This window comes from Sorex araneus, chromosome X (assembly GCF_027595985.1).
Source record: "Sorex araneus isolate mSorAra2 chromosome X, mSorAra2.pri, whole genome shotgun sequence".
Taxonomy (NCBI): domain Eukaryota; kingdom Metazoa; phylum Chordata; class Mammalia; order Eulipotyphla; family Soricidae; genus Sorex; species Sorex araneus.
Genome location: NC_073313.1, coordinates 75,538,486 through 75,560,776, shown reverse-complemented (window position 1 = coordinate 75,560,776; position 22,291 = coordinate 75,538,486). Strand labels below are relative to the sequence as shown.

The window sequence follows — 22,291 nt, the reverse complement described above, 5'->3', positions numbered from 1 at the left end:
GGGCAGGGCTAGGACATCGTTTTACATGGTCAAACACTCTAACCACAGTGCTATCAAATAGCATGAACAAATTTATTGAAACAGACTTTGGGTATCTGCTTTGGCATTCACTGAGTCAATATGACTTGAGTCTGTGCTAATACATTTCAGATATTTTTTGATTTGGGGGACCTTATCCTGTGATGCTAGAGTGGCAGGGAAAACCATAATCAAACCCAGGGCTTCCACCAAAAGCTTCACCACTTTGATCATTTTTTAAAGAATCATTACTTTTACAAAATGAATGTAAAGGATGGAATAAAAGTAGAATAGCACAGATGAGAGTATATCACACAATGTTAAGCATGATTTCATTTTTAAAAAGTTATGTGGGGGATGGAGTGATATTACAACTGGTATGGCCATTGCCTTACAAGAGGTGGCTGGCCAGAGTTCGATCCTTGGCACCTCATATGGTCCCCAAGCACCTCCAGAAGTAATTCCTGACAGCAGAGCCAGGAGTAACCACTGAGCCTTGCCAGGTATGACTCAAAAAGCACACACACACCAAATAGCACACACACCAGAACAATGGTACAGTGGGTAGGGTGTAGGCCTTACACCGAGTGGACCCAAGTTCAGTCTCCAGCATCTTACATGGTTCCCCATGCAGACTTGGGAGTAACCCCAGACATTGTAGGTATGGTCCAAAGAATTTTAAAAGCTGTGTGTATCTCAATTATCAATAGCAAGTTTTTAATTAATTGAATAAATTGAAGAACTAAATAAAAAGTAAAATTTTAAATTATGTGTCTATGATTACATTCTACATATACTTTTAGTACAAATATATTTCATGCTATAAAGAGTTTAAAATCTGAAAGCAGCTATATCAGGAAATGTAATATCAGATAACCTCCCCAAAAAAGTAGCAATTCTGCGGGTTGGAGTGATAGCACAGCAGTTAGGGCATTTGCCCTGCACACGGCCCACCCGGGTTAGATTCCCAGCATCCCATATGGTCCCCCGAGCACCGCCAGGGGTGATTCCTGAGTGCAGAGCCAGGAGTCAGCCCTGAGCATCGCCGGATGTGACTCCCCCCCCCAAAAAAGCAGCAATTCTCAAAGTCTTGTCTTCCATCTTTGAAAAAAAAAAGAAAAAAAACAGATATTTTAGTAGAAAAGGTCTCCAGAGTCTAAGTGTATGAAACCCCAGAAAACTGTGCTTCTTTTGTGATAGTCCCACCAGTCAGAAGCATAGAAAGCCGTGCTCCGTCCTGGAATCTGGCCTCGACCCTCGAGAGTGATGGGGTGGGGGAGAAAATCACGTATCCCCTAAAACAAGAAGAAACCAATTCCTGATCTACCCACCCACGATGTGAACCCCGAAGGATCCCCAGCTGGGCTAAAACGGCCCCCATTCCCAAAGAAGGGAACTCAATCCAGTGACTGGGGTCTGGAATGGATTCAGAATCTCTGTGAGAAAAAAAAAGCCAATTAGGTATCAGGCATGTAGATCCTGATCCAAGGGAGGACAAAGAAATCTCATCCAGGAAGTCTCCAAAGAGACTTTTTTGTTATTCCCCAAGACAAAGAGCCCCCGAGGCACCAACTCCTAGGACACCCCCACCCCGTCCCTCCAGCCCCCAGACAGCCAGGCGCTCACTCCTAGCAACATCCTTCAGGGGCTCAAGGGGTTTCAAAAGAAACAACTATTGATTTTTTTTTTTTTTTTGCTTTTTGGGTCACACCTGGCGATGCACAGAGGTTACTCCTGGCTCTGCACTCAGGAATTACTCCTGGCTCAGGGGACCATATGGGATGCTGGGAATAATCGAACCCAGGTTGGCCGCGTGCAAGGCAAACGCCCTACCCGCGTGCTTTTGCTCCAGCCCCAACTATAGATTCTTTTACCTTTTTTTTTTTTTGCTTTTTTGGGTCACACCCTGCGATGCTCAGGGGTTACTCCTGGCTCCTGCACGCAGGAATTACTCCCGGTGGTGCTGGGGGGTGGGGGGGCTATGGCACGCTGGGAATCGAAGCCGGGTCAACCGCATGCAAGGCAAATGCTCTACCCACTGTGCTACCGCTCCAGCCCCCAAATAACTATAGTATTTAAAAAAAAAAACAAAACACACCTTCAGAAAGTTAAAGGTTTTGTGAAGGCGAAGGGATATCAGATCTACCAAGATAGGAGCCAGAACAGAGCTAAGGCTCCCTGGCGTCGTCCAGCGCGGTTCTTGCCACCCCCACACCACCAGCAGGAGGGATGGCCCGCAGGAGCCCCTGGGGGACACTGGATGTAGAGCCCCACCCCAGCCCCCTCACGCCCCAGGGAAGAACACGGGAACGAGTGGGGGAAGGCGGTGGGAACCCCAAGCAAAAACTTACGGTGCGTTTCTCCTCTCCAGCTCCCACGTCGGCCGCGGCCGCCTCCTTACAGGCTCTGGGCCTCCAGGTGACCAGGAGAGGCCCCGGCCAGGGCAGCAGCCCAGAAGAGGGGAAGAGAGCCTCGGCCTGCAGCAGCCTGCGTGTGCCCGGTCTCAGCGCGGCCACGCCCAGAGAGGGACCCGGATGGAGCGGAGACCACAGCCCCGCCCCCACGCGTGCGTGGGCGGGGCGAGCAGAAGGAAAACTCCCATTGGAGAATCTCCCGAGGGGGCGGGGCCAAGGCCTGCCCCCCTCCCACACGCCCCCCCTACACACGCATATAGCACGCAGGCGCCTCTCAGCCCCGCCCCGCCTTTGCCGCCCGCCGCAGGGAAGCACGAGGCTGCCGTCGCCTGAGGAGACGAAGCCTGAGAGGGTCTGTTAGCCGCTCGCGGAGCCCAGGGGACTTCCAGGTAGGACTCGGAGGCCAACAGGGAGACCTTCCATCACAGACCAGAGTTCCAGGGCCCAGGGCTGCCGGTAGCCTTGACCCTGGTGGCCCACGGCAAAGGGGCATGGCGTCAGGTGGCGAGATTTCTCTGTGGGGCCGTCCAACGGCGTCGAGGCTTGAGGCCTGGACTCCATGGTGAAGGCGCAAATCCACCGAGGCACCTGAGGAGGCAACTTACGAGCCGCCGCCGAACACCACCTGTGTCGCGGCTTCCGCGGAGTAGGGCTCGGCCCGGAGTGCTCAGGGCATAGGACTGGGCCGGCCGTGTGGAAGGCAAGCGCCTTAGCTCTGAATTCTCGCTTGGGCCCGCGGAAAGTGGATTTTTGAATCTTTCCCAGGTCTCGGCTGGGCTCGGGGCTCCATTCTTTGTGAGCTGTGGTTCCAAGCATGGAAGGCAGGCGCCCGAATTCGCCGTCAGCCCTCCTTCCAGCCCCTAAAAGTCTATTTTTTTCTTTTTTGGGGGTTGTGAACACGCCCAGATATGCTCAGGGCTTACACCCAGTGGGATTCCGCAAGCCATATTTATTGTCCAGCAGTTCTACCGCGTGGAAAGCAAAAGCCTTAGCCGCACACTCTTCCACCCCCTGAAAGTCTACTTTTGTATTTGTAACTCTAGATTTTGGCTGTGCTCAGGCCTTACTCTTGGAGAGCTCAGGTATCCATATTTATTGTCCTGAGGCTCGATATCCTGATCTCCTGGAAGGCAAGCCCCTGAGCTGGAATCTCGCTCTCTTGCTCTCTCTCACACACTCCTAAAATCTACTTTTATTTTTTCCCCTGGATTTCGGCTATGTTCGTGTTTTACTCCTGGCAGTGCTCAGGGCACTATATTTATTGTGCAGCAGTTCCACATATGGAAGTGAAGTGCCCTAATTAGCCATAAACTCTCCACCTCCTAAAAGTCTTTATTTTTTTTTTCTGCTTTTGGGGGCCACAACTAGATGTGCTCAGGGCTTACTCCTGATGCAGCTCAGGGTGCCATATTTATTGCCTAGTGGTTCAACCGCATGGAAGGCTTTAGCCTGACCACTCTCCCACCTCCTAAAAACCCTATTTTATTTTTTTCCCGTGTTTAGTCTGTGCTCAGGGCCTACTCCTGGTGGAGCTTAGAGTGTCATATTTATTGTCAAGCAGTTTGACCAAACTGAAGGCAAACACCTTAGCCAGAAACTCTCACCCACAAAACGTCTACTTTATTGCTTTTCTTTGTGTGGGGACTGGGGACACACCCTGCTGTACTCAGGATTTACTCATGGCGGGACTCTCATGATGCCGTATTTATTAACCAGAGATTTGGCATATGCAAGGCTAGCATATGCCTTGCATTAACCCTAAGCTTCCTCTCCCACCACCCCCAAAGTCTTTTTTTTTCTGTTTTTTTTTTGTGGGTCACTATCAGTTCTGCTCAGGAATCACTCCTCGTGGGGCTCAGGAGACTGTATGTGATGCTAGGAAGTGATCACAAGTTGTTCATGTGCAAATCTAGGAGTTTTGGGATTTTAGTGTGCCTACCCTCAGATTATGGAGAGAAGTCCCAGGAATGGCCAGAGGTTAAGGCACAGTTTCAGGGGAGCTATAGCTACAGAAAGAGTTGCGCTTTTTCCTGACTCCTCTTTGCCTTGTATCCCTTCAGCCACTCCTCACTGCTGAGTGTTCTAACCTTCTCTTCTCCCCTATGTCCCAAATCTCTGCCCTGCACATATTCCCACCCATTAACTCCCCGCTGCAGTGACTGTCTCATACCCCCTTCTCTCAAGCACATCTGATCTCCCCGCATCCTTTCTGTTCCTCTTCTCCCCACTAGAGCAAGAGTGTTCGAACTTCTCCCTGAACTCCTCCCTGCTCCTCTGACCCCCACTGCAGCAAAAGTTCACAGCTTCTTCCAGTATTCACCCTCATCCCCTCCCCCCTCTTCCTGTTGCTGTTACCTACTCACCTCTATCCCCACAGCAATAGTGATTATGCCCATGCCCTCTCCGCCCAGCTTCTTGCTTCTTCATCCCAACCAGTTCTTACTGTCTCTACATCCCCCACTGCAGCAAAATGGTGTACCAATCCCACTTCACCACCTTCCCTCTCCTTCCTTTCCCTCTAACCCCCTTTTATTCCTCTGAGGGAAGATAGTGTACCCACATGTCTCCCTCCCCCACCCCACCTCCATGTTGTCAGCTATGGTTAGCCCCAGACTAGGTCCATGAAGGTGTTCTGAAATTATCCTTGGTAAAGAGAGATGATGCATATTAGTTGGAACTGGACTCAGGCCTTAAGATGAGGATTCTGAAAAGCTACACCTCTCTACCTACCAGGACTGAGAACAGGGATAGACCAAGTATCTTTGGGTACTGCCGTGTCTGGACTGGGACTACAGGTCTCCATATACTATGTATTCCCCTCATTTCCAGCTGACATAGGGTGGGCTCACCAAGTAAGCATCTTTTTATCCTTAGGACACCTCAAATTAGGCCCCCATATGTAATGCGTCAAACTTACATTTTGGGAGTCAGGGGTATGGGAGGGTTTTCTTTGCAGGATATAGCTCCAAATCAGCAGAGACAGGTGATCTTTTCCTGTATTTCAAAGGGAAAAACCTGAATGCAGTGTCAAGGGACCCCCCCCCATCAGATAGAAAGGACACCGAAGGTCCTCCCCTTCCTGCTGTCCACTAAGGGATTTTCAGACCAGGGAAGTTAAGGCAGAGGTTCCCTTTCTAATTCTCTGTGTCCAGCCTTGTTGGTAGTCCCTGGGAGCTAGAATGCTTGGCCTGAGGACCAAATTTTCTGGTCTGTAGAAAGAAGAAGTCAAGTCAGTAAAGGGCCAGAGCAATAGTAGAATGGGTAGGGTGCTTACCTTGTTCACGGCCATCCTGAGTATCCTTGGCATCCCATATGGTCGCTCATGCACCACCAAGGGTAGTAATGACTATACCCTGAGCACCACTGGGTATGACACAAAAACCAAAACAAAGAGAATAAAAATAAGTATTTGAGGAGGACTGTAGTTATGTATCACTACAGATTCTGAAGTATTATTGATAGTTCACTCAGATTTTTTTGTATCAGTGCTTGAAAACCCTATTGAGCTAAGCTACACTTCATCCCGAGCTTTCAGAAATATGAGGACTTTGGTCTGAAGCATCCAACATCAGTGATAAGAGCAGGAAGTCCGAGGCTCATTCAGGGTAAAGGTGAGAAACATGAGTGAGCATTGAGAGAACCATTTCCCCAAGAACAGTAGGACTTAACAAAGTCTAATCCTTTCTGTCTTGTCAGTGCTAAGGGTCCAGTATTATGATTGGAGTCTGTAATTTGGTACCTTTTCAACTCCTGTTATGTGGTGTGACACAAGTAGCTCAAGTATGAGGACCTTGATAACGGGACACGTCTCCTCAGATTAGTAAAACATAGTAAAGAAGTCAAGCTAGTACCAAGAATAAAGGTTAGGAACCTGAATATCTATCTCCTTAGGATCCCCACTCCTACTGTAGTAGCCTAAATATGAGGATGTGCTGACTGGCTAAACCCTGAGGAACTTTCTCAGATCCTTCAGCAGTTTCTTATAGTACAGTAAATCAGAAAGATAGAATTTGCCTGAAATACTAGATAAGACCTGTTTTAATAGCCTTTGTAGGAGCTAATAAGGTTGAGCCTCTAACACTTTTTTTATTTCTTCCTTAGGCCAGTTTTCTCATCTTCTGTTGTGCCCGTGCACAGTTGCAAACATCATGGATGATGTATGCAAGAATTCAGGCCAGAACCTTAAAGGAGAACTTAAGACTCAAGAAAATGCAGCAGTTTTAGAGAGTGCACAGATTCCAGTAGATGAGGGGGAGAAAGAGTCCCCAGATCTTTCTCCTTCTTTAATCCAGGGCTTCTCAGAGATGGTGCTTGCTGCTGGGACACCCAGTGTTTCCCAGAGTTCTCAGGGCACTCATTCCACTGTCACTAGTGTTGATTCACTGAGCACATCAGATGAGAGCTCCAGCAAGGAAAAAGAGAATCCTAGCACCTCTCAGTCTCCACCACAATCTGCATCATTCTTACTCGGTGATGTGCTTGACAAGAAGATGGTTGAATTGGTGCAGTTTCTTAGCGTCAAATATGTATCAAAGGAGCCTGTCACTAAAGCAGAAATGCTAAAGAATGTCCTCAAAGAGTACCATACCTACTTCCCTGTGATCTTTGAAAAAGTCTGTGAGTGCATGGAGGTTGTTTTTGGCCTTGAAGTGAAGGAAGTGGATCCCACCAAGCACGTATATGAGCTCATCAGAATACTAGACCTAACCTATGATGGAATGTTGAGTGGTGATCAGTGCATGCCCAAGACTGGCCTCTTGATTCTAATCCTGGGTGTGATCTTTATGGAGGGTAACCGTGCCTCTGAGAAGAAGATCTGGGAAGTGCTAGATATGATAGGAGTCCATCCTGGGGAGAAAGATTTCATCTATGGGGAGCCCAGGAAGCTCATCACCCAAGATTTAGTGAAGGAAAAGTACCTGGATTACCAGCAAGTTCCCAACAGTGATCCTCCATGCTATGAATTCCTGTGGGGACCCAGGGCCTATGCCGAAACCAGCAAGATGAAAGTTCTGAAGTTTTTTTCCAGAATCAGTATGACTGACCCCACTTCCTTCCCTTCCCGGTATGAGGAAGCTTTGCAAGATGAGATCAAGAGATCTAAGACCGGAATTGATGCCCCAGATGATATTACTACCAAAACCAGCTAAAGTCCTACTGTCTTGTTTAGCAAATCCTCCTGCTCTCAGTGAAGCCAGAAGAATATTTTTTTTCATTGTGTTTTGGAGGAGGTCAATGAAGATTCTAAATAATTTGGGACAAATTTGCAGGTTTCATCTATTTTCTTTGTCTTTCAGTTACTTCTAAAAGGTTTGTTAACTTTACAGTATAAGTTTATGAGTGAAGTTTATGCATTAACTATTGTTTATTATATATAAGAAGAAAAATTTTGCTATTCTGTAAGATAACTTGAGGCAACCTTTTGTGATCTGAAATGGGATAACATAAAAGTAGAATGACAATGGCCTTAGAAATGTTTAGAGTCCAGCAGTAAAATAGATGAGATCAAGAAATGAAAGAAAAGCACATAAAAGATGTTTAATCCTAGGATTCCTCCATTCTTTTTTTCTGTTGTTTTTGTAATTCATTTTGTATGTCTGGATAGGCATGTCTAATTAATAGGGTAATCAAATATTAATAAAAGATTCCTGGTTCACCAGTTCATTTATTCTCTAAATATAATTTGAGTGTTTTAATTTTAGAAAATGTTCCATAACAGTAGGGATAATAGAGTCAGTGATATATAAATATAGGATGCAGGAGTCTAGGAGCAGCAACCATATTGAAAGATTGATAAAATGCCATTACTATCTACAGAACAAATGAAAATGAGTGGTAAGGTGGGATTCCAGACATGAGTAGCCAAGTCTAAATTCCTTGAGCCAAGCTGCTTGGAGAGTTGGAAAATTAAATCCTGCTATGGTTGGGGGGGGTGGTTAGGAGGGAGAGTGGAATGGAATTAGGGTACTTTAATTTTATGGGCTGGAAAGTACAGTGGGTAGTGTACATGCCTGGCAAATATCCTACATGTGTTCAGTGCCCAGCACCCCCAAGGACCAGTAGAAGAGATCCCTGAGCACAGAGCCAGGATTAAGCCTGAGCACAGCTAAGTGTGGACCAAAAACCAAAATATAAACTTTCAGTATTATATTTCTAAAAATAGGGGGCTGGAGAGACAGTAAAGTAGGCAAGGCATTTGCCTTGCATACGGCTACCTGTGCTCAATCCCTAGCACCTTGGTGGTTCCTCAAGCACAGCTTGATCCCTTAGTTCAGAGCCAGTATTAAACCCTGAGCACCCTGAATGTGCCATTCCCTACCCCATACACACACAAAAAATTTAAGCTGTGTAGTAGCTAAGACCAGCCTTTCAGATGGTGTGTTTTAGAAGATAAGCTGGAAATGGAACACTGATTTTAATAAACTGCTAGTAGTTAAAGGGTGAAATCTGAGAAAAGAATGAGGTGATATCACCATAAGGTATCTGAACCCCATCCTTTCTTTCTGATGTCATTTATGGAAGCCCCATTCTGAACCATGATTGTATCATCCTGGAGGTATTGCTTCTATTAGCATGAAAGCATTTTCCTGTCCTACTGAGTTCTTGAGATATGTATAAAAGATTTGCATACAAAACTTGGAAGGTTAAAAGTTAGAGTTTATTGTACAGATAAGGTCTGGATCCCTCCCCAGATGTCCAGGCCTTTCCCTAACTCATGAATGACATCACTGGCCCTGTCCCTGGTGCTGCTCCATCCCATAAAAGACCTCTCTGCCTCATTCCACATAGTCTGCTTGCCTCCCGTGAACAATGACCAGGTCCTGTTCCTGCATCACTCAATCCCAGGTATGCTTTCCTCAGTATCTAGTCACGTGCACGTGGGTGAGGAATACCTATGCTCAGCACCTTATCACCACTTGGGTGACTGAGCTCTGCCTGAATCTGATCTTTCTTGGACATCAGAGCCCTGCCCGTATTCTGCCCGTCTGGGCCTAAGTGGCCTGCCTGTTCTTAGCCACGCATCTGGGTTCACAGCCCTAATCTTATCCTGGAGGTCTGGAGAGGGAGGAGAGAGAGGTAGAAATGGGCCTGAGGGTTTCTTTTTATCTGCTGCCTTACCCCACCCCCAGCCATCCCATTATCCTGACAGGCTACCTGTTGCACGGGTGAGATTTGAAGTGGCCTGGTCCTCTCCTCTCCCGCTCCTGCTGTATCACTTCTGTTTAAGGATCACAAGAAGGTGAGGTGGTATCAGTTGGAGCTAGGATGGGGTCAGCAGAGTGAAGAGACCTAGCTAGCCTAAGGGGAGAATGCTAAGGGAGAGAGAGGAGGGAGCTCTCATCACAGAGGTCCCACCCTAGCTAGAAGGCCACAGGTTTCCCAAAGGTGACGTGTATACACCCATCCCAAGAGTCAGCCATGCCATCGAATTTTTCTCAGGATTGCCATTAGATAAGAGAAAAAGGAACCTTCAGGTTAAAAATTTGGGTAGAGGTAGAAGGGGAGACCTTCCACCACAGTTAGGGGCTAACGGTGTTAGCCCACCACTAACACTGTTAAGCCCTAAGAAATGTGGTGGGACACAGTTTTGTGACTTCCAGATTTCGAGAATCTGAGGAAAACAAGGCTTTATCTGAGGACTTTCACTCAATTTATTTTTTTTAATTTGTTTTTGGGCCACACTCCGTGATGCTCAGACTCGGGTCTTATTCCTGGTGCTGCGCTCAGGGATCGTGCCTGCAGGTTCAAGGAAGCACACTGGATGCCGGGCACTGAACGCCGGTCGGGCCTGTGTTAGACAACTTCGTTTACCCACTACTAGGTCCCCAGGACTGGACTGTTTCACCCAAGAAAGCAGAAGGGGGAAGCTCAAGACATTTCTTGGTATCAGGCAGAGACAAATAAAACCGTGAGGGGTGCTGCAGGGATATTCTGGGAGTTAGGGGACTTGCCTTGCACGCCAGCTACTCAAGTGGGACCCGTGGCACCAAGGATGGTCCCCCAGAACCCCCAGGAGCATGACACGAGCACTCATGGGTGTCAACCAAAAAAAAAAAAAACCTGGAGTCGGGGGGGGGGGTGGGGGGAGGCAAGGCGGGAGCTGGGGCGGGAGCTCCCACTGCAGACGGAGGGGTCCCCGGCCTCCGGGCTTTCCCGCCCTTCCGGTGTGCAGGAGCATATTCAGGCGGGCTTTTGCAGCTCCCTTATTGGACAGTAGCTTGGAGTCTCGGCGTCTCCGGGCTAGGCCTTCGAATCAGCAGCGAGAGCGTCCCGCGCCTGGCCAATGGGAAGAGGCAGATTTCTGGCCCCTCCCACTGCAGAGGGGGGCGCGGGGGATGACGCCCACCACGCCACGCGAGAAGCCCCAGGGGGCCCCCCCGGAGGTCCCAGCTGGTGGATGCGGCTGAGCTTATAAAAGACGCGAAGGCCCACCACACGGTCTCTTGGCGCCCGTTCCTCTGGAGACGGAGGGGCGCGGAGCGGGCAGCGGAGGGGGGGCTCCCGCCTCGGGGGCCTTCTGCGGGTGCCGTGTCCCAGCGAGGCCCGCCTGCTCGCCGGGCTTCAAAGCGACGGCCCTGAGGTAAAAGTGAAAGCCCTCCCGCCTCAGAGGAGCGTCCTCTGGGCGCGGGCGGCACTTAGGTCCGAGGCGACGGTCACACCGGTGTGGGGTTCAGCACCAGGACTCTGAGGTGAAAGTGGGCTCTTCATGACCCCGCTTTCCCCCTCAAGGCGTCAGGGCTCGAGGCTTCAGGGTGTGGACCCCGAGGGTACGGGGGAGAGGGGTCCAGGGTGTCGACCGCAGAGACATTCTCGGGCCAGCGCGGTTCTCTCAGGTCAAACCACAAAGGCGACCCGGCGGCGTCGGGAGGTGGAGACCTTGCGGGGGACACGCGGGGGGAGGGGGCAGAAGCGCCTCAGCTTGCTCAGAGACATAGTGCCGAGCTCCAGGGGCGGCCCCGGAGGACCCTGGGGAGAGAGTCGGGGCCTTTCCAGCAGCGAGGGTGTTTTCTGGGGCAGGCGCCGGTGTCCAAAGGCAGAGGGGCTCCAGCTCGGAGAGCGTCAGGCTGAGGAGCCTCAAGTGGTGGTTCCTCTGGGTTTCGGGGTGGAGGCGTGACGCGTTTCTCTCAGGAGTTAGTTCAGGGCCACTCCAAAGGGCCTGGCCGGGGGGTATGGGCCGGTGTGTGTGGGGGGGGGCGCAACAAATATGGAGACTTTAGCCGGGGCTGCACGTGCTAGACCGGCGCTGCTTCAAGATGGAGACTTTGGCGGCGCCACGGGAACCTTGGGCCTGGGGGGCTTGCGGGTGAGGCGAGCCGCCTTCTGAGGCCCCGGGTCGGCGGGGCTCACCAGGCCTGGCCTTGGAGGTCCGAAAGGCCATTAGGAGGAGGCATCCGTGCCGGGAGCATTTTGTGGCTTCTTGTTTGACCCATAGGTTGAAGTGGGGACCTCCCACCACCGAGCCTTTCTGACGCGGGGGGGGGGGGGGCTTACGCCAGAAGCTAGAGGAGCTCAACCAAGCAGGGTTGCAAACTGAAGATTCTGAGGTAAAAGTGAGGCTTTTTGCCGCGGAGGCTTTCTCTAGGGTGGTCGGGAGCGGCACCCATTTTCATTCAGTAGTTGAAGGAACTCAGCCGGTCTTGGAGCCATGTTGGCGCTGGGGAGGCAAAACCAAGGACCTCTTATCTGGGTTCGAACTTTATAGAAAAAAAATCGAAACCTGAGGTAGACACTGCGGTAGAAGTGGGAACGTTCAGCCTTGGAATTTGGGCAGGGTGGAGTTGAAGTGTGGGTGTGGGGGGAGGGGCACTTCCTTCAAAACCGCTCCCGAAGAACCGTCCTGGTCTTGGAGGTGCACTTGATGCATAGGAGTAGTGCAACCTCAGAGGCTCTTGTGAGGGCGTGCCTTCTGCCCAAAACATTTACTCAGACTTCTCTGGGCTTTGAGATGAGAACGTTGAGGTAGGAAGTGTGGGATCGGCCACCACTGAGGCTTTCTCTGGAGGCATGCTTATGCCAGAAGAGAGAGGAGCCCAGACCCAGAGGGGTTCAAGCAGAGGACCCTGAGGTAGAAGTGGGGGCTTTCACTGCGGAGTCTTTCTAAGAGGGTGGAGGATGTGGCAAGCATTTCTCTCCTTTGCTGCAGGTCTGGGCTGTCGAGTGGAAGCCAGAGAAGTTTTTTTTTTTTTCTGCGAGTTTTTCCTTATTGAAAAGAGCTTAACCCTGCTGCTGTTCAAGGTAAGGACACTGAGGTAGCAGTGGGAACTTTGCACTTTAGATCCTAAGGGCTGTGGGGGGAGGTGGTTGATTTTCTCTGAACCTACAGGCGCCAAACAGCTCTGGTCTTGGAGGTGCACCTGGTGAGTAGTAGAGGGGTTCCAATCTCCTAGACTTGAGTTCGCCTTTTGCTCGAGCTTTTCCACAAAACTGTTGGGTTTTGAGGTGAGAACCCTCAGGTGGAAGTGGGGAACCTCCTATCAGGTAGAATTTGTCTGGGGGTTGAGTTTATGTCAGAAGCCAGAGGAGGGCCAGGAGAGATAGTACAGAAGGTAGGGAACTTGCTTTGCATGCGGCCAATCTGGGTTGTTCCTCGGCATCCCATGTGGTCCTCTGAGCACTGCCAGAAGTGATTCCTAAATTCTGAGCCAGGAGTAACCCCTGTACATAGCCGGATGTGGCCCCAAAACCAAAAAGAAAAAAATGTGAAAAAACACAAACCCATGGGGATTTAACCTGAACAAATGAAGTAGAAGTAGGGGCTTTCGCCTAAGAGGCATTTCAGGGGGGGGGTTGGAGGGGAAGAAATGCACATTTACCTCAGTAGCTGCAGAAGCTCTTGGTGGTACAAACTGTAGAATGGAAGCCCCTGAGGCAGTATCCTAATATTGTGCTTTTTAGAAAGGAGCTCAAATCTGCTGGAGTTCAAACTGAGGACCCAGAGGTATAAGTGGAAACTTTCAACCTTAGAGGTATTTTGTGGGGAGGGGGGTGAGTGGGGTGCTTCTCTCAGAAGCCACAGGAACCAAACAGGTCTGACCTTGAACGTACATAGGTGAGTATTAGGAGTTATCCAATATTGGCAAATTTGTTGCTGGCAAGAATTCTGCTTGTAAAATTTGCTCCAAACTTTGTTGGGCTTCTTGGTGAGGGGTTGGAAGTTGCAATGGGTCCCTACCTCTCAGCCAAGGCTTTCTCTGGGGGGTGCTGTGTCAGAAGCAAGAGGAGCTCAAATCTGTGGGGATTTCGAACTGAGAACCCTTAAGTAGATATATGGGCTAGCATCAGAGGCTTTTTCCTTTAGAGAAAGGAATTAAGACCAGCTAGAGTTCAAGTTGAGGACCCCTGAAGCCTGCACAACAGGACAGCAGGAGAGGCATTGGCCTCGCATGCCGTGCAAATCAGGTTTGATCTTTGGAAAACATATGGTTCCCTGAGCCCCACCAGGAATGATTCCTGAGCACAGAGCGAGTTCTAAGCCACCCCAAGTATTGTTGTGTGTGACCCTAAAACAAACAAACAAAACCAAGATGTGGACCCTGATGTGGCAGTGAGAACTTTTTTTTTTTTTTTTTTTGCTTTTTGGGTCACACCCAGCAATGCACAGGGGTTACTCTTTGCTCTACACTTAGAAATTACTCCTGGCGGTGCTCAGAGGAACATATGGGATGCTGGGAATTGAACCCGGGTCAGCCGCGTGCAAGGCAAATGCCCTACCAGCTGTGCTATCTTTCAAGCCTCAGCAGTGGGAACTTTCAATATTTGAGTTTGTCAGGGGAGAGGAGATGGGACGGATTGGAGTAAAGGAATGGCACTTCCTCCCAAGCCACAGGCCTGGCCTTGGAGGTACACAGGTTAATTAGCAGGTGTCCAATGCCTGCAGACTTTATTGAGGGTATGCCTTTTCCCTGAAGCTTTTCTACAAAGTTTGCTGGGCTTTTTGGGGAGAAACCTGAGGTGGAAATGGGGGACCTTCCACAGCTGAGGATTTCTTTGTTGGGTTGTCATATGCAAGATAGGAGAGGATCTCAATCATTCAGGGGTCTAAGCTGATTCTCAGAATTGGGGGTTTCATCACAGGATTCATGGGGGAGGATCGTGCTGGAGGGAGTAGCATCCATTTTTCTCAGTAGCTATAGGGACTGAGCTTTGAATTATGGAAACTCGGGTGGACATTTAGTAAAATTCAACCACCTAAATTTTTTTGTTGGTGGTGGTGATGGTTGCTTGGTCTATGTTTTGGGACCAGATCAGGTGATACTCAGGGTTACTCCTGACTCTGCAGTCAGGCATTACTCCTGGCATCAACCACCTAGGTTTTATCTGAGGGATGCCCTTTATAAAAAGGAACTCAAACATTTTGGAGTCCAAGACAAGGATCCTGAGGTAGAATTCATAACTTTCAACCTTGGAAATATGGAGAAGTGCAGTGGGGGGATTTGGGGAGGAGTGCTTTCCTCTGAGGTCATAGGTACTAAACAGGTCAGACCTTGATGTCCACATGGTGGACAATTGGAGGCATTCAACATCAGAGACATTCTTGGGGTTATGCCTTCTCCTGAAGCATTTCCTCCAAGCTTGTTGTGAAGTCAGGGAACTTTCTATCACCAGGTCTTTCTCTAGGGGAAAGCAGTTAAGTGAGAAGTGAGAGAAGCTCAAACCCACAGAGTGCAGTCAGGGGGAGGACCCACAGGTAAAAGTGGGGACTTTCATCAGACTTGCTGGGCTTGGAGGTGGAATCTCTCTTGCTGGAATTTCTCTTGGAACCCAGAAAGAGCCCAACAGAGATTCTACCCTTTCCTTTCTGTCCATTCTGACAGGATCTAGTCAAGAGGGCCTAGATGTGGTACATACACAAATCCTGCTTGAGATATGTGGAGGTATTTCGGAATTAGACCTTGATTTGGGAGTGTTATTATGGGCTATTAGAAGTATAAGTAGCCTTTTCAGAGGCATAGATGAATACACTGAAGAAGCATTGTTTATTCTTCATGACAGAGCAAATACCAAGTAGAGGTATTTGGTGTCTTTTTATCTTTGTCTAGAGTGTCCAGGCTGGTGATATCCTTGGTCTGAACTGGTGGCATCAAGGAGGAGGAATTCCAAGGATCTCACAAGATAATTGGTAAGATAAGAGTCTTGAAAGAAGACTACTCAGTCTAGTTTGGTACCTCCAAACCCAGAGAGAATGAGCCCTACAGAGATTCTACCCTTTCCTTGCTGTCCAATCTGACAGGATCTAGTCAGGAGGGTCTACATGTGGACAACCACAACTCCTGCTTAAGATATGTGGAGGTACTTTAGAGGTTAGACCTTGATTTTGGAGTGTAATTATAGATTATTAGAGCATATGGGCAATGGCCCTGTCAAAAGGAAAAAAGCAGTACCTTTACAGAATATAGAGGTATAAAATACCTATACTGAAGCAAATTAGGTCCAGCCTCTGTTGCAGACCCAGTGACCACATAGACTTGAGGTGTGACTTGATGCTCTGTCTTCACTCTTTTTGTAGAGGTCAGTTTGAGTACAAAGGTAGGTCAGCTGAGGAGTCACAACACACCAGAAGAGGGAGAAATCCCAGGTGTCAAGGTAAGGACTGTTGGTGGAACAAATACATTTTCTACCTAACACTGTTAACTGTGACACTGTAGTCCTGTTGTTCATCGATTTGCTCGAGTGGGCACCAGTAACGTTTCCTTTGTGAGACTAGTTGTTACTGTTTTTGGCATATCGAATAGCATATCAAGAGCAGTCTCCGCTATGAGTGAACTCTCAGGAGCTCATCTTCATCTGTTAGTTGAGGCTCTGGAGGCCAGCACTCTCTACAGGAAGCCGGAAGTCTCTGGCAGGCATAGCCCGGTTTGCTCATGGCAGTAAACCTACTCTTTCACATGCCCATATGTCTCTGTCCTCATTTGCTTATCACCCAGGTAAATTACTTGCACCCATATCCTTGTCTTGGGGACTAATTCTGGGAAATTCTAGTTCTGCTACAATTCACTTAAGTCCAGACAAGTATAATTAACATAGATACTGATATATTTGAAACATGTCTACAGTAGGAAGTTTACAGAATCAAATATATTCTCCCTTTGCCCACATTTCATACTTTTGGGTCCAAAGTCTTCTGACATAGCCTCTCATATTCTGGATATTTAGCCTGAATTCAAGCAGACATAACCAGATGCAATCTTTTCTGGTGCTGGGCAGTAGACCCAGCTCCTTTTATCTGTGAGGCATGTGCTCTACTACTGATCCACATCCTTGTTCTTGAAATTTGAATTGGAAAATTTAGTACTATTCTTGGACTAGAGCAGAACTTCTAAGAGTTTACTCTAGTAACCCCTTTTCACTCACAAAATAGCCCTGGTATATGAAACATGGATACAAAATAAACATTTACAGGTAATATATTGTAAGTATATTTTATTCATTCATTTATTTATTTATTTCAATTCCTTTGTCCCTCTTGGAGAGCCCGGCAAGCTACCGAGAGTATCCTGCCCGCAAGGCAGAGCCTGACAAACTACCATGTCTTATTTGATATGCCAAAAACTTTCTACCTAAGAAATAATAAATCTCACAGAGTCTATCTCCTGTCTTACCACTTTTCCTATGAGATGCTTGGGATTCCTCCTCTTAGTCTGAGGAATATGAACATATTTCTGAGGGTTTTTGATTCAGGTTAGAAGAGGGAGGAGGTGAAAGGTCAAGGCCTTTTCAGGTTACAGGTAAGGTTTGTGAACAAGTGAGGGATACTCCTTTTACAGAAGAGTACAGGGGTGGGTCTTGACATGCCTCTGCAATCACCCATGGAGTCCCCAGGCAGAGTTTCTAGATGTATTTCATATATATATATATATATATATATATATTTAGTTAGTTACTTAGTTAGTCTTGAATTAAGAATGTGAATGTGAGGCTTTCCTTAAAGGGTCTTTTACCTCTGAAAGAGGAATCCCAGCTCTGATGAGCTTCAAGGTGAGGTCTCTGAGGTAAAAAGGGAAGACTTTCAAATGTAGAATAAGGGAACCCTTCCCTGCCTTCAGTGAATCCTGGGAATTCCTAAACAGGTTTCATCATGTAATCAGAGATTGGGGGTTTTCATATCATCAAAAGGAGGAGTCAAAGTCTTGATTAGTCCTGAGACGAAGAGCCTATGGACTTTAGGAGAGGGATATTGTCACACTGTTGGTGGGCATAGTGTGATAACATTGCAGCCTAAGTCATAAACATTAGTGAACTAGTGTGACCTAAGTAAAAAAAAATTAAAGTGAAGGAAAATATAGAGAAATGAATCTTCCATAAAGGAAAGAGCTTTGCAGGATTAGAGGAACACTAGCCACATCCTTCACTGCAGTTGTCTTTGAGATATTCCAGGCAAGGTTCCTGGATGAGTGTTTGTAAATTTTATTATGGGAGTCTGAGGGAAGTGAGGCTTCCTCTCTGGAGTATTACCTGAGGTTAACAACGGGCACAGTCCCAGGCTTTGTGATGCATCAAATAGAATCTTGAATGGATGGAGATCTCCTACTCATGTGCCTGCAGACTTGGCCTTTCCTGAAAAGACTATAAAACTAGAGATAAGAAGACTTAGCACCCGGACTCTCCTGTCAGTCACAGAAAATCACAGACAAGGGTGGACATATGTGGCATTTCTTAGTCTGAGGAAGGTCTTAGAAACATGATGAAATTGGTCTGTGCAAGTGACAGTCCTGTGGCGGGGAGGTATCATACCAGTTCAAAAAAGGGAAGAGTCCTAGGCTATGACATGATCCCAGGTAAGGATTCTTGAGGAAACCTAAAGGCATAACTCCCTATAAAGACAAAACCCCACACAACCTCACCCCTAAGAGTATCAGAACATGAATGGACGAAGCAGCTCTTTTTCTACATGTTCTATCAGAGTGAAGAGGGTGGAATGACTCATGGAGGTGACCAGTTGAAAGAGAGACTTGAGGTTATCAGAGGGTAGAAGTAGCCTTTTTAGAAGCATAGATGAATACACTGAAGAAGCATTGTTTATTCTTCATGACAGAGCAAATACCAAGTAGAGGTATTTGGTGTCTTTTTATCTTTGTCTAGAGTGTCCAGACTGGTGATATCCTTCGTCTGAACTGGTGGCATCAAGGAGGAGGAATTCCAAGGATCTCACAAGATAATTGGTAAGATAAGAGTCTTGAAAGAAGACTGAGGGTACCTCCGAACCCAGAGAGAATGAGCCCTACAGAGACTTTACCCTTTCCTTGCTGTCCAATCTGACAGGATCTAGTCAGGAGGGTCTACATGTGGATAGCCAGAACTCCTGCTTAAGATATGTGGGGGTACTTCAGAGCTTAGACCTTGATTTTGGAGTGTAATTATAGATTATTAGAGCATATGGGCACAGGCCCTGACAAAAGAAAAAAAGCAATAACTGTACAGAATATAGAGGTATAAAATACCTATACTGAAGCAAATTAGGTTCAGCCTCTGTTGCAGACCCAGTGACCATAGACTTTAGGTGTGACTTGATGCTCTGTCTTTTCACTCTTTTTGTAGAGATTAGTTTGAGTACAAACGTAGGTCAGCTGATGAGTCACATCACATCAGAAGAGGGAGAAATCCCAGGTGTCAAGGTAAGGACCCTTTGCGGATCTAATATAGTTTCTACTTAAAAAATCTCACAGAGTCTATCTGTCTCCTTTTCTTAATTCTGGGAGGACCCAGACATGGTTATCTGCATCTGGCATACCCAAACTTGCCTTAAGGGAGGTATCTCAGAGATGTCAGGGCATGACCCTGGGGCACGTGATGTCCAGTCAGTAGGAAGTGGTTTAAGCCCTGCCAGAATTAAGTATAAATATCATGAGAGCTAATAAAGGTTAATTAGACCACAGAATGTGAGGGGCCTAGTTCTTCCTGGTAGGATTAGAAGAACATAACAAGTGACAAGATAATGTGCCTTCTTACGTTTATCCTGGGGCCCTCAGAGTAGTGGAGGTCTTATTCTGAGATAGAAACAGTCTAAAGAGAACCATATGACATCAGTAGAGTTAAAAATCCCAGATATTGCCAGGGTTTAACTTAAGGACCTTCCAGCCCCACCGTAGTATCACTGTTGGGAATGAGTAAATCCTAAATTGGGAACAAAGGATTCTTACAGATTTCTGCCTGCCCTTACTGTCACCTTTGGTAGACCTGAGCAAATATGGGAGATACCTTCACCTCTTCCTCACTGGGCTCAGGGATGCAACTCTTACTTTGAAATATTAACCTTAGGATAGCAGTGATGTGGGGGTTGTGCTTTGTCAGGGGAAAGGTGAGAGCTGTAGTGGGTAGAGAACAAAGGGTATGGGGAAGATGGGAGGGCTGATCCACTCCAAAACAGAAGAGACCTTATAGAATATGACCCCATCTACCCAAAGTCTGACCTGGAAGCCTGAGACTGTGTTGACTGGCTTTATCCTGAGGAGCTTTCTTATATTCTTCTATGAGTTCAATAGAACAAGCCATCCAGGAAGAACAGAGTCTTGTGGGACCCTAAAGTATCCCCTAAAGAGGACACCTTAAAGTTGGACTTTTCAGAGTTAGTAAGGGTGTGTTTCTCCGCTGAGGCCACTGAATATTTCTTTTTCCTTTAGGCCTGTAGGATACGACCTGACTCTTTCCTGAAGACCCCCTCATCAAAAGTCATCATGTCAAACTCCCGCACTCCAAAAAATGTATCTCTCACATTTGAGCCAAATTTTAATATCCAAAATGAGATTGAGATGGATTATGTGGAGGTAGAACAGGTGGGCTTACCTAAGTTAGATGATGAAGTCTCCTCCGTTTCGTCTGACTCATTTCTCTTCTCTTACCCCTCTGCCTCCTGCTCCCCCTCATCCTCTCCTGTGGAAAGTGGCACTGAAAGGGCAGAGGAAGAGGAGGATAAGGTAAAAGAGGAAGAGGGGGAAGGGCAACAGGAACTAGAGCAGGAGAAACAGAAACAGCAGGAGTATGAAAATTATCAGGAGGGTGAGGAAGAGGAAGAACAAATGGAAGGGGAGGATCAGGAACAGGAGCAGGAAAAAAAAGAAAAACAGGACATGTCTGCTGATTTTGTCTTAAATCTTTCCAATAGTTCTGTGAGCTCTGATCTTTCCTCAGTAATTTGGAGAGAATCAGTTGACAGCTGTAGCTTCCAGGAATCAGATGATAGCTCTTCGCATATGTCAATTGATTCCTGGTCCAGTTTTTCACTTGACTCGAAGGTGATTGATTTGGTGCAGTTCATTATTTTCAAGTATCGATTGAAGGATCCCATCATTACCATGGAAGAAATGCTGGAGGTTATCACTGATGGGCATGAACAGTTCCCTGTGATCTTTAAGAAAGCCTCTAAGTGCTTGGAGGTGATATGTGGTATTGATATAAAGGAAGTGGACTCTAATACTCAGTCCTATGTCCTTTTTGACTCATTGAGCCTTACCTATGATGGGATACTCAGTGACAAAGAGAGCATGCCTAATAAGGGTCTCCTAGTAATTGTCCTGGGTGTGATTTTTATTGAGGGCAACTGTGCCCATGAGGAAGATATGTGGGATTTCCTTAATATTATTGGAGTATATGCTGGAAGGAGTCACTTCATTTATGGGGAGCCCATGAACCTCCTTACCAGGGAGTGGGTGCAGGAGAATTATCTGGAATATAAGCAAGTGCCTAACAGTGCTCCTCCATGTTATAACTTCCTGTGGGGCCCAAGGGCCTATGCTGAAATCAACAAGTTGGAAGTTATGCAGTTTTTGATTAAGATCAAAATTACTGATCCAACTTCCTTCCTATTCTGGTATCGGCAGGCTATGAAAGATGAGGAAAAGAAAATTAGGAACATGGTTCACCCCAGAGATAGTACTACTGCCCTGAGAACTGCACATTTGTCAGAGTCTCCTGCCCCAACTGAAGAATGAATCCAAATCTTAGTTCTCTTTAAAGTGGGTAGTCAAGCTCTAAGTCAAGAAGGGTCTGAATCTAGGAAGAACACAGTGTACAATGCTGTGTTTTTATGTGTGAATGAAATTTCTTTCTTTTGCTATTTTCAAAAGCTGTTCCTTTGTTCTACCAGCTTTGTAATTCAAACTTATGAGTGACTTTTGTTGCATACTTGATTGATGTTTATCAAGTTAATTATCTTGATATTTCCCCCAAAAGTTAGAAAATCTTTCCTCTCATTCTGTGTGTTGTAACAAGATAGCATGGCAGTGGAAGAGAAACTTCCATGGAAAGTATTCAGCAAATAGACAAAAAATTTAAATCTATATATAAAAAATGTAAAGAAGATAATTGGTTGGTTTATTAATTTCCATAACCATTTCATTTTGTTGTTCTGTAAAATGTAAAATTTTGTACCTGAATTTGCTTGGTTCATCCAGTAAAGCAGTAATAATAAATCCTAATTAAAGACACTGTACATTGAATTTTTTATTCTCCCAAGAATTAATTGAGGGACTGGAGCTATAGCACAGTGGATTGGGTGTTTGCCCTGCATGCAGATGACCCAGGTTCAATTCCCATATCCCATAGGCTCCCCTGAGCACTGCCAGGAATAATTCCTGAGTGCAGATCCAGAAATAACCCCTGTGCATCACCAGGTATGACCCAAAAAGTGAAAAAAATATATATTTTTTGCTTTTTTTTAAAGCACCATATTAGTGGAGGAAATACTAGGATAAGCAAGACATGATTGTACCCAATGAAGAGTAAGGCTAATGTTAGAAGTCCTATCAGAAAGATGGTGAGATGTTATTTAAAAACAAGTTAAAATATGGAGTGAGGAGGTAAGACTCTAGATATCAGCAATGTCAAGTGAAATGTCTTGAATCAAGATATTTTGGAGAGTTGGG

At 46.9% G+C, this 22,291-nt stretch overlaps 2 protein-coding genes across 2 annotated transcripts; both read left to right on the top strand.

The window, feature by feature from the left end:
- Positions 1-6,580: 6,580 nt before the first annotated feature.
- Positions 6,581-7,582, top strand: LOC101545401 (putative MAGE domain-containing protein MAGEA13P). The gene has a single exon (XM_004606652.1). It carries the CDS (start codon positions 6,581-6,583, stop codon positions 7,580-7,582), a length of 1,002 nt encoding a protein of 333 aa, XP_004606709.1.
- Positions 7,583-11,637: 4,055 nt separating this feature from the next.
- Positions 11,638-21,358, top strand: LOC129399742 (melanoma-associated antigen B16-like). The gene is made up of 6 exons (XM_055121106.1): positions 11,638-11,736; positions 15,473-15,552; positions 17,112-17,158; positions 18,969-19,045; positions 20,051-20,217; positions 20,311-21,358. The coding sequence occupies exons 1-6, from the start codon at positions 11,638-11,640 to the stop codon at positions 21,356-21,358; spliced, it is 1,518 nt and encodes a 505-aa protein (XP_054977081.1).
- Positions 21,359-22,291: the final 933 nt, after the last annotated feature.

What these genes read in the sequence shown, in the direction of transcription:
- LOC129399742 (XM_055121106.1), top strand. Translation starts at nt 11,638, where the DNA reads ATGGAGACTTTAGCCGGGGCTGCACGTGCTAGACCGGCGCTGCTTCAA. An exon ending in TGGGCCTGGGGGGCTTGCGG is followed by an intron (nt 11,737 to 15,472) that starts GTGAGGCGAGCC and finishes ATCTTTGTCTAG; the next exon opens with AGTGTCCAGGCTGGTGATAT. An exon ending in AAGGCCTTTTCAGGTTACAG is followed by an intron (nt 17,159 to 18,968) that starts GTAAGGTTTGTG and finishes CTCTTTTTGTAG; the next exon opens with AGATTAGTTTGAGTACAAAC.
- LOC101545401 (XM_004606652.1), top strand. Translation starts at nt 6,581, where the DNA reads ATGGATGATGTATGCAAGAATTCAGGCCAGAACCTTAAAGGAGAACTT.